Here is a 12,121-nt window from a genome sequence, read left to right as displayed (position 1 = left end):
GCTTGCAGTCCATATATTAGATGGTCCTAAGGATGGGCTGGCTATCTGTTGTCTGTATCAATGGACTTTGAGCCAGTTTTTAAGGTTGTATGCCCCCAGTCACCTTTAGTCAGTCTATATCTCATGCTTAGAGGCATTTGTGAGAATCGCTAGGCTTGGAGTCAGAAGACTTGAAAATCATTTCCAGAATTTACTAATTACTTGGCCTGAGGCAAGTCAGCTAGTTAATAAGCATTTATTAAAGCGCTTCCTATACACCAGGGGCTATGTTAAGTGTTGGGATTACAAAAAAAGGCAAAAACAGCTCCCACCCTTCTAATAAGGAAGACAACACGTCAGTAACTCAGTATATACAAGATATGTTTAGAATAGAGTGCAGGTGATCTGAAAAGGGAGGTATGTGTAGTTACAGGGGACTGGGAAAGGCTTCCAGCAGGAGATGAGATGTGAACCAAATCCTGGAGGAGCCAATAAATCGTGGTAAGGGGACAGAGCATTCCAGGTATGAGGGAGAACCGGTGTGAAGGTACAGAGATGAGAGATGGGAGTAAGTTGTATTTGAGAAACTGCAAATAAGCTTACGTAGCTGGATCATGAAGCATATCGAAGGGAATAAAGCATGAAAAGCCTGGAAAAGTAAGTCTCCCAGTCCTTTGAGCCTCATTTGCCTTATCTGTAAAATGGAGATAATAATAATACTCGTACTATTTCATAAACCTTAAAGCTATCTATCAATGGGAAATACTGTTATTACCTCCTAGGGACTAAGCCTCAAATTTGGATCATAGAATTTAAGGCTGAAAGAAATCCTGGTCCAACCCCTTCATCTCACAAATGTCAGGAGTGAGATCAGAGAAACTCAATAGTTTTCTCAAGGCCATACAGGTAGTTTACAACAGAGCTGGGATAGAAAACTACATTTTCTGACTTGAAGTTCCAAGACTTATCTCAAGGATGTGCACATAGAGTTTCATACTTTCAGAAGTTTATGCAGCTAGGTCAGTGAAAGTATCCATGGCTTGAGTGGTGGAAAAGAGACAGGGTGAATGGATAGACAAACGAGAAAAGTAAAGACAAGAGAGTTGGTAAGTGAATTATGGTGAGTGTGAGTAAGGAGGGCAGAAGGCCGATATGAATGAAAGTGACCTCTAGAAAATATGAAGCCGTTATTTGGGATGGTTCTCTGGGAGGGAGAGGAAGGGAGGGGGACATTTAGGCGATATAAAAGTAAAAGATATCGGTAAATATGTATTTTAAAAAGAAAATGTGGCTTTTCTTTCAAGCCTTTAGACGGCACTTTTTCAATTTTTTGTGCATGGGTGATTTCATCCATGTAGATGCTTTCTCTACCAACCCTGCTCTGCCTTACTGTCTGGTTTATTGAGTTGCTATTACCCCCCCCCAATTCCCCCCCAAAAATATTATTGTTCAATGACTAACTCCCCATTAATGAGCTGCCCCAACCTTGTCAACAGTAGTCCTTGGATGACGGATCTTCAGACGATCCCTGGGCATGTACAGGACGTCTTTCCAGCTTGGGAGGACTTGATGTTGCCCCCATCTCCCTGGCACAGCCTTCCAGGCTCCCCTTCCCACAAAAATGAGACATCAGATTAGGCCTTTAGTAGAGATTGGTAGTCACTGTACACCATAAAACCAGTGCCAGTGGTGATGGTTAATAGTGATACGCTTTTATTTCCCCAGGGAGTCTGCTTTTAAGAACTCACACTGACACCTTACTTATCTGGCATCTTTGGGAAACTGAGCTCTTCCAATAAAAGTGGATGTTCCTAATGACCAAAGCTTTGTCCTTTAAGAGGCAAAACTTGTTTTGTTTTGATCGTTTTTATGAGATTGCAAACCCGTCTCCACTAAAACATAGCACACACTTCCTGCCTTCTTATTTGAGGCTGGCTCAAGCATGACTTTAGAATCATCAGTTGTATTGGGCTGATACCCTCAGGGACTGTTGAGATGTATACACCTGCCTCCCCCTGTACTAAATGACCCCAGGCTGCTCAGATACTGGGGGTTGGGGTACTCTGTTGTTACCTCTCTTTCTTTGCTGTCAAAAGTCACATCTTGCTTGCTTCCATTGTGTCTGGTTTAAACAGCCCCTGCTTCTATTTTTTTTTTTTTTTTTTTGCTGACTCATATTTACTATGGGCTTGGAAAACAGATCATTACAATTGTGGGGAAAGTAAAGCGTCAATAGGCTCTGAGTGAGGGTTTTTACAAATAACGTGTCTGCATGAGCGTTACTACAGACATGCTTACTCCACAGATGTCTGCGTGAGCGTGATTACAGACATGTTTACTCCACAAGATCTTTTTTTCTTCTGAGTTCTGTATGTATGGGAAAGTTGAAATTAAAGAAAAGTAAATTGTTATAGCATTTAGGCCTAAATTATAGAGATTGTTTTCATTTTTTTGTTGAAGTAACATAGCTACATGAAGAGGGGAGTAGAATCTTCTCTGAGTTTGCTTCAGTGTCAAATGAACCCCTAACTTGGGAATGTTCCACTTGTATATGAAGAACTTGCTTCTAGGATAAATGTTTTACATAATAACTCTGATAATAATAACTGGGTTTTATAGTTTTGTAAAATTCTTGACATGCATTATCTCATTTCAATCTCACAATAACAACCCCATGAGGTAGCTATTCCTGAGATTATTGCCTCCATATTAGGGATGTCTTATGAGGTTAATTGAAAGTCCCCTCATGTTTTTAGCTTCTTTATCAGACTTATTGTGTTCTATCCTTAGACTATTTCTGATTAATGCAAAGGTTCATAACTTTTTTTTGTCTCATGGAACCCTTTGGCAGTCTATGGAACCTACAGAGAACTTCTCAGGTCATACTTTTTAAGTAATTTTTAATAATGCTAACTTTAAGTTAGAGGTTAGTGAAATATATATGTGTATATATATTTATGTGAAATATATATATATGTATATATTTAACCCATCTAAGTTCACTGACTTCCTGAAATTATCTATGGAGCCCCTGTGGGGTCCATAGACCCCAGGTTAAGAACACTTGGCTTAGCGTCACTACACTGGCAATAAGCCCACTCTTTCTCAAAGGTTATCAAACCACAAACCATCCTTTGTTTGGGCAGAATTGACTGATCATACCACCAGTTAAGTAGGCTAATCATGTCATAGCTCTTTTCCGACGTGTTTAAGGGGTCATTCTGAAAGCCTGGTGCCTGTCCAGTTTAATGGCACACCTATGGGAAAATGGCGATTGACCATCTTAGCAGTATTGGCAATGTGATGCGTATTGCCAAAATCAATAACAGTTAAGACAGTGTGTGCTCCAGCGACATCTTCTGCCGGCTCGTTAATGTCTTGGCATTATTTGTGCCTGTCATCCAGTAAATGTTCCTTGATTTTGTTCTATTTGTGTTGACTCCCGGTCACCTTCAGTTAGCATTGTATTGAATAAGAAAGGCACAGACATCTGTGCACATGCATATGTGTGTATCTAGATGATATACATGTGTGTATATGTACACGTACAGCAAAACCAGAGGAAACCAAAGAAAAGGCCAGGTAGGGAGGAACAGATGGATTTAGGAGATAATTAATAAGAATGTCTCGTCTGTTTTGATTCCTTTAGGTTTGGTCGCAAGCGGACCTTAGCAGTTTTTCTGTGCCTTGGAGGACTGGCCTGTCTTATTGTCATGTTTCTTCCTGAAAAAAAAGGTGCATTGTTTTTATTTTTCTTGCCAGGTTTTTTGTTAGCACTTTGATAATGGCAGATCTTAGCCTGGAACAGTCTACCATATGCCACGCTTCATTTCTCTGACAGCATATTCTTTAGTAATTGTGTAGGACATAATGGACCAGATCCTTCCCGGTGAGTCAGCGGTTCTTTGAGTGAATGATGAACTTTGAGCAGTGCGTTATTAATTCTTTCAGGCTATTAAGCTACCATCTGGGTGGCTAAAACATCACACTAGTGAGGCCAGGTTTACTAATTGGATCATGATAAAGACCTGTTAGCTTCCCACAGAGAAAATCTCTGTTTTGTAGCCGTAGGATCATACCCCTAGTCTGAAGCAGCCAACTCTTAATGTACAGTATTGGCTATGAGGAGGCCTAGGCAAGATCTATCAATCAATAAGCATTTGTGATACAGCGGAGAGAGTGTTGGACCTGGAGACAAGAAGACGGGTTCAGAGCCCACCTTAAACATTAGCTCTGTGAGCCTGGGAAAGTCACTTAATCTCTCTGGGGCTCAGTTTCCTCATCTTTAAAAATTAAGAGGTTAGACTTCCTGACCTCTCTAATTCTCTGATACTATTCTGTGTGCCAGACACTGATAGGTGCTAGGCATCTGATTTAGAGCAAAGCCATAGCCACTATGGAAGATCAACTTAGATGTCAGTCCTAATGCTGGTGCTTTCTTCATGGGTGAAATAACAATAATAACTAACATTTATATGGTGTTTACTATATGCTAGGCACTGTGCTAGGTGCTTTTAACAAATATTATCTCATTTTATCCTAACAACAACTTTGGGAGGTAGGCGATATTATTATCCCCACTTTACAAATGAGGAAACTAAAGCAAATATAGGTTAAATGACTTGCCCAGGATCACACAGCTAGTGTTTGAGGCTGTATTTGAACTGTGGTCTTTCTGACTCCAGGCTGTGTTCTGTGCACTATGGCGCCACCTAGCTGCACAACAAAAAACTAAAAGGTGAAAATATTTTATTAGATACCTTTTGGAGGAAATTACTATTGCCTCAGGTCCAGTGGGATCTGTGGGTCCAAACTATAAACTACTTGAGGTCAGAGACTGTGTATCCTTCTTCCTTTGCAGCTTCTCACAGAATCTAACATGAGACTATGCATTCATGGGATGCTCACCAAAATGATAGTGGCTTTCTGACTTATGTCTATAGAACAGCTTACTCATTGGATGGGATTTATAATAGGTTTGTTGTTATTAAATGCTTTATTTTTTTTTAAATTTTTAAAAAACAGAACGGGACTTAGAATTCATCTCATCAGGTGGTTTTCACATTTCCAATTCTTTGGCAGATTTTACAATTATAAAATAAAGGTATAAAAGAGACATTGCTCTCCTCCTTGAGCTTTTGTTTGTACACCCAGTGCCCAGGAACTGTTAGGAAAAAAAGAGAGTAAAATATCAGAAGATGGCCCTACTACCTTCCTCGTTTACACTTCCCCTCACTGTTGAAAATTTAGATTAATTTGGATTAATATCAGACTTCCCTGAACAAATGCAGAATAAACCAGAATGCCTTGGCCAGGTTTCACCCCAGTCCCCCAGCACCAAGCATACAACGGGCACTTATGTATTTGTTGAATTAAATCAAATACATAATGAAAATGTTCACATAACCCTCCCAATCTGACCCTATGTCAAATCAAGACTGCAAATATTTATTAAGCACATCACCTGGCTGTTTAAATTCTCCTGAACTTCTCAGGACCTTCCTGTCCAGACCCTACAATTTTAAGCCTCTTTGTCCCTTCTCTTCATTTATGTTCCCTTACTCTCTTATTAGCTCCTATTTACCTTATTAAATCTTTGTGTTGAAAAATTCTTTGCCACGCTAGTAGATCTTTTCTCCTAAGGTATACAATTGGATTGATTCAAACCACCGGGACCTTTACACAATGGCCCTTTCTGAACTTACCCATGTGATGCCTCAAAAAATAAGACCAAGAATGCATTCAAATTCCCACCCCCAAATCTAGACCTACAATCATCTCCCTTGTCATTTTCTATTTATTTCAGGAGGTTGTCCTGAGCCCTTTCACTTCTTGTCACATGAAAAAATGGGAAATAAACAAAAGAAACTACATCAACACTGATTATAATAATTTTATAAAAATATAACTGTTGTAAATCTGTTGCCACAATAAGAACTAAAGAACTCAGAATGTTCTTTATTCAGCAGGTGCTTAATTTTTTTTCTTTACCAGATGGAGAAAGGTACTGACCAAAAGCAAAATCTTTAGGAAATAAACTCATTTGTAAAATCTTATGAAGAAGGATAATAGGTTATTATGAACAGCATTGTCTCGTACAACAGAGAGTAGCAGTGGAGAGTAAAACAATTTTTTAAAATGCTGAAAAGAGGTACAACTAAACAGTGTCATACCCAGAGTATTTAAGAATGAAAATGGAAAATATACAGATGTAGATAACATGGTACAGGCTACATAAAGCGCTGGAACATCACAGAACCTCCTCAAAAACAAAACAAAAAATTAAAACCTCTCAGAGAGTTTAACCTGACCATCTACACAGGAAAAACCAAGTGGATGAAGAATGTCTGTTGCCCAGATTATGACATATATTTGAATGGACACCCTACCCATCAGGATATCTAACTAGATCTCTATCTGGGACAGAGAATACAAATGTACAGTGAATTGGAATCATAATTGACAAGGACAAAGAGTGTAAACTGGATTGCTTTGAAGAAATTACAAAGCTCTTTAATGACCCCAATATTCTTATGGGAACAAAGGTTCACATTTTTTAATACCAACATTCTACCAATGTTGAAGCATGATTGGAAGACATGACATATGGCAGTCTCTGAAGAATTTAAAAATGAATATCCCATGGAGGTCAATGGAAAGGTGAAGGTTACAGCCTGTAACATCTAAGTAGTAAGAAAGTTCAAAGAAGAACAGGAGTAAAAGGTATCTCAGAGAAACATATGATAGGAAGAGAAGACGAACGGGTCATATGGCAGAAGTGAAGTAGGACATCTGGACAGCAAGAGCATTCTACTGATAACCTCATGAAGTGAGGAGAAAAGAAGGAAGGCTTCTGGCACATTGAGAAGATCCCCTGTGGCAGACATCAGATGGATTCATACAGTGTGGCTGGAATGGGTGGGTGGTGATCTACTTTGCTGGAGGGAAATTCCGAATGAAAGAGATGACAGATTCACTTAGTATCATCACATTGTTCTACCTTATCCCATCCAACTATGTTTGATGATTCTTTCTAATAGATCTTTACGTACCACACTGGTGTGCCTCAGTGAGTGGGGTGGCACCAGATCAGCTCCAGAGAAGTGGACATCTGGCCAATATGTGAAAATTTCCAGGGAAACAAAGAATTGTATGAGTTCCTGAGATAGATTATTTCTGTGTTTCAAAACTATAAATGCTAAGAGATATACGTACTGATGGACCAGCTTAAAGGGTTGTCCATATGACTGAACAACATAGACTTGGACAATATACATTCTTTATCCATCTGTTTTTTCTTGTGTAAATTCTTAAGCAAAATTCTTTGGAGTGATTATGAATTCCATTTAGAATCTGTACAGCGTCTTGAGGCTTGGTTTTATCAGCAGGTTGTTATTTGAAACAGAAAACTCTCACCATGTTTCTTCCATGTGCACTCAGAACTGGATTTACCTGACAATGATAGTTACCTTTGGCAAGCGTACATCTCCCTGTTTTACCACTTGCTTCATATTAACAATCAGGATTGTCAACATTCTTTATTGTCCCATCTTTTAAGGAATAACATCTGATCTTAATATGTGCATAGGAGACATTTTTATAAAGAATGCCTTTAAGGCTGTATTCTGTTCTATCAAATCTCTAGTCTGCCTTTTTTTGAAGCCTATGCCCTCCCTGGCTGCCTCATAATGGTGGCAGATTTAACAAGGTAATTCATTTAGCACTGTCCATTACCATTTCATGGACCAGTCTGGTTCCAACATTCCCACTCCTAAGGGTTTTCTATCTTTTCCCCCCATCTTTCCCTCTTAACTCCCCCATCTTTAGCCACAGAAGATTTGGGCCGCTGTAAAACATTCACTTTTGCCTTCCCTAGCTTAAAAGTACGTGAATCTTATTTTCAAAATGAGTTTTGCCAGACCTATGTCCAGTCTTACCATTAAGACCTTGCTATTCCAAATTTCACCTCCTGTAGCTACCACTTAAAAAGCTGGTTCCTCAGCTAGAAAAAAACAAAACAAAACAGCTTTATCATCATCCCAGGCCTTTTCTTACCCACTTGCTCTGCTGGGTCCTAACCTCTGCCGGTCAAGTCAGACCTCACACCAGCATGTGAGGGGTGACCATAAGAGAATGAGACTGAATTTTTAACATTCTAGTGCTTGCTTTTCAAGCATTGCTCCCTTCAAAGTAATTTCTCTAAGAAGTTAAACACTTAATTCTATGATTATAGCCCATTTTTGGAATTACCTTCAGAGCCTTCAGCACATTTTCCTTTTGAATGTTCTCGCTGGTAACAAATTAACACGCTTTTCAAGGTGAATTTTATGTGTGTATATAAACAATCAATAGCTATTTAGTGTCAAGTCTAGGGAGTAAGGTAAGGAATCACCTTGGTGAAGCAGTTAAGGTAAAAACTGAAAGTAGAAAACAATGAACTTTATTTTAGTTCTTGGCTTGTAAATGGACTCTGCTGGCAACTTCCAAAGAAGAGATCTGAAAGTGCAAAGCCTCCCAGAGTGACAACATAGAAGAGTGCAATAGTTTCTGGGAAATCAAGTTCTAGGTCACTATTTAATAGCCACAAGTTACACACCCAGTAAGAGCTGCTGACAGCAAGGACTTCATTTGCAAGTGAGAAATGAAGCAGAGGAATTAAAAGAAGCAAGCCTATGGGTGACATGCAAAGCACTCCTAGACCATACATTATGTTACCGCCAAGCCCAGATTGTGGGCAGGGGGAGAACCACATCCGATAATATTCGTTCAAGAATGCTGGAGATTGCTTCTTCTGTAAAATGAGGGGAGTGGACATTATGGCTTCTGAGGTCCTTCCCTGCTGTAAATCTCTGTGATCATAATTCTAGGGGTCTGCTCCTGGCTTTAGCTTAATGGTCCCAAATGTCATTTGTGACATTTGTGACCATTTCCAGACTTAGCTATCATTATGTGGGTCCTATTGGGGATGTTTTGATGCTATTTTTTCAGTAAGGATTTTGCTTAAGAATCCAAACTATGGGGCGGTGAGCCCTTAACATGCTGCCAAAAATGTGCAGTACCTCCACTCAGGTGCTGTCTAGAAGACTTCATTGTACGTCATTTCCAAAGATCATTTCCAGAACCCAGCAGGTGAATGCACCTCTCTGGGCTACCTTTCTGCCCCAACTCATTATACTGACTCACTAGTTTTTTGGGGGAATAATGGTTAAAGTTGGTTTGTTCTCTTTTTAGCTCAGAAAAAAAGAAACAGTTTAAAGCCCAACCAAATATCCTGGAGAGCAAAGGCTAAAAGACATGAGTCTGGGCAGCTAAGCAGTGCAGTGGATAGAGCACCAGCCCTGAAGTCAGGAGGACCTGAGTTCAAATCCAGCCTCAGACGAAACACTTGACACTTACTAGCTGTGTGACCCTGGGGCAAGTCACTTAACCCCAATTGCCTAAAAAAAAAAAAAAAAAAAAAGACATGAGTCAGTGCTTGTTCAGTGGATTCCCCATAATGGGTTTTGTGGGTTTTTGTTTGTTTGTTTGTTTGTTTTGTTTTTTTGTTTGTTTGTTTTTTCACGAGGCATGTAAAGCAAGGGCCAGGATTCTTTTCCAAAAATTTGGGATGGTTTGCTGTAGGGAAAATTGTTATATACGAGCCTATGGGATCATAGGTGTATAGAAGTTATCACAGTGGGCAGAATTAGTTTAGGAGGAAGCATTAATAATATCTCAGACAGCTTGGTGGCACCCTAGAACTGGGCCTAGAATCAGGAAGACTCATTTTCATGAGTTCAAATTTGGCCTCAGACACTCATTAGCTGGGTGACCCTGGACAAATCACTTAACCCTGTTTGCCTCAGTTTTCTCATCTGTAAAATGATCTGGAGAAGGAAATGGCAAACCCCTCCAGTGTCTTTGCCAAGAAAACCCCAAATGAGGTTACGAAGAGTTGGGCACGACTAAACAACAACAACATTTACGTAACGTCCATGGTGTGCTAGGCACTGTGCTAAGTGATGGGGTCCAAGATAGAAAAAATAAGATAGTCTCTACTCTCAAGAAGTTCACGTTTGACTACGGGAAGACAGTTTATATAGGAAGCCTCAGCTGCAGGGAAAATGGAAAGGCTCATTGGTCCTTAAGATACAGAAGCAAGGCGGATGGTAATGCATCTTCTTAAGTGACATTTTCACTGAGAAAACTCTGTTTCTGACATTGAATCATCTGATACTGCCAAGGACTTTGGCATGGAAAACTTCCTTTTCAGGGTCTTCAGGAGTGGTGGCTACTGAATGCAATAAAATAGGCCATCCTGGGAAGGAGTAAGTCTCCCAAACCTCTCCCCCAACTGGAAGTCTTGATATGGAGCAAAAGTTGCGTGATCACCGGATGGGGATGTTGTAGGGGAGATTTTTCTTGGGTAGGTAGAGGTGGTACTAATCAGTCCCTGAGGCAGCTAGTGGTGCAGTGGATAGGGCATTGGGCTTGGGGTCAGGAAAAACTGTGTTCAAATCCTGCCTTAGACACTTACCATATTCATGACCCTGGACAAGTCACTTAATTGCTGTCTGCCTCAGTTTCCTCAACTCTATAATGGAGGTCATAATAGTACCTACCTCCCCAGATTGTTGTGAAGATCAAATGAGTTAATATTTGTTAAAAGCTCTTAGCACAGGGCTTGGCACATAGTAAGTACTATGTAAATAGTAGCTCTGATTATGATTATTAACACTTCCTCCTGAAGCTTTATCAGCATTATATGGGTAGGTAGGTGGCATAGTGGATAAAATACTAGGCCTGGAGTCAGGAAGACCTGAGTTCAAATTTGGCCTCAGATACTGGGCAAATCACCTGTTTGTCTCAGTTTCTTCATCTGTAAAATGAGCTGGAGAAGGAATTGGCAAACCCACTCCAGTATCTTTGCCAAGAAAACCCCAAATGGGGTCATGAAGGGTTGGACACGACTGGAACAATTGAACAAGGCACTATGTAGTGCTGTGTAGGTGCTACGTAAATGCTTACTCCCTTCCCCCATTCTTTTCCTTCCCTTTCAATTGTGAGACTGCAATTCTTTTACCATTCTTAAGTATACTACAAGATATAAAGGTGGTATGGATTAGTTCCTTAAATCAAATACTTTTTGGCCTTGACTAGCTTGATAGACTGCATATATGGAGGTTGCAGGTGGCTACTGCAGGTGGTCAGAACTGGAGGCTGGACACATTTAGTAACTGTCATGCTCTGGGGAAGCTATGATGCCTGTAACTGGAAGACAGGCAAATGTCCACCTCTTGATTTCTGAATCTTCTCCCTAAATTAGAGACTACAGCCATCCTACCCTTTGGGATTGCCTTTAAAGCCTCCTATTCTTTTCCTAAGTAACTATGTAACTTAAGGATTTTCATCTCTGCTAATGATCTCCTACGTCGCACTGCCTTTTCTTTTCCAGACACAGGAGTGTTTGCAGTGGTGAATAGCCATTCCTTGTCTTTATTAGGGAAACTGACCATCAGTGCTGCTTTTAACATTGTTTACATCTATACATCGGAACTCTATCCAACAGTCATCAGGTACGTAACCATCAAAAAACCCTTATCTAGGCAGTCTGTGTTGGTTGCAAAGTCTTCTTTCAAGATCCTTAAGCTTCAGGTAAATACCTCCCTGTCTTATAGCTGACACTCCAGCATTTTTAAACCTGTAAAACTGGCTTGAAAAGGTTGTCACTGGTGTGGGGAAAACAGTTTTTGCTTGGATCCCATGGGTGTTATGGACTAAGTGTCCTGATATAAATGGGGAAAAGGGAATGGTTGTTTGTTTGTTTTTGTTTTTGTTTTTTTGCTTTGTACTATCTGGCCTTACCTATTAGATTCAATTCAACAAGCTTTATTAAGCACCTACTATGTGCAAAATACGTAGTGTTAGGTTCTAGTAATGCAATGATGAAAAGCAAATATTCCCTAGCTTCAAGGATCTTATATCTTAGCAGGGCAAAAAAAATTTTGTATACATATAAGTATATGCAAAATATATCGAAAGTAACGTGAGTTGGTTGGTGGGGGTAGCACTAGCAAATGGGGAGGTCAAAAAAGACTTCATGCAGGAAGTTATGTTTGCGCTGAGCCTTGAGGAAAGCGAGGGATTGCAAGAGGCAGAGGTG

General features: G+C 40.0%; 1 protein-coding gene across 4 annotated transcripts in view; it reads left to right on the top strand.

The window, feature by feature from the left end:
* Window positions 1-12,121, top strand: part of SLC22A15 (solute carrier family 22 member 15) — a 78,387-nt gene that overhangs the window by 57,662 nt on the left and 8,604 nt on the right. For all 4 annotated transcript variants that reach the window (XR_003569503.1, XR_003569502.1, XM_027866676.1 and 1 more), the window contains 2 exons: window positions 3,629-3,714; window positions 11,414-11,534. Coding sequence is in view for 2 of the 4 variants with exons in the window: in XM_027866676.1 (XP_027722477.1) it covers window positions 3,629-3,714; window positions 11,414-11,534 (207 nt within the window). In the remaining 2 variants the exon portion in view is untranslated. The remainder of the gene's footprint in view (window positions 1-3,628; window positions 3,715-11,413; window positions 11,535-12,121) is intronic.

Source organism: Vombatus ursinus, unplaced genomic scaffold (genome assembly GCF_900497805.2).
Source record: "Vombatus ursinus unplaced genomic scaffold, bare-nosed wombat genome assembly UNPS02014782.1, whole genome shotgun sequence".
Lineage (NCBI taxonomy): Eukaryota > Metazoa > Chordata > Mammalia > Diprotodontia > Vombatidae > Vombatus > Vombatus ursinus.
The sequence above is the reverse complement of the archived record's forward strand: the minus strand, read 5'-3'. Positions and strand labels throughout refer to the sequence as shown.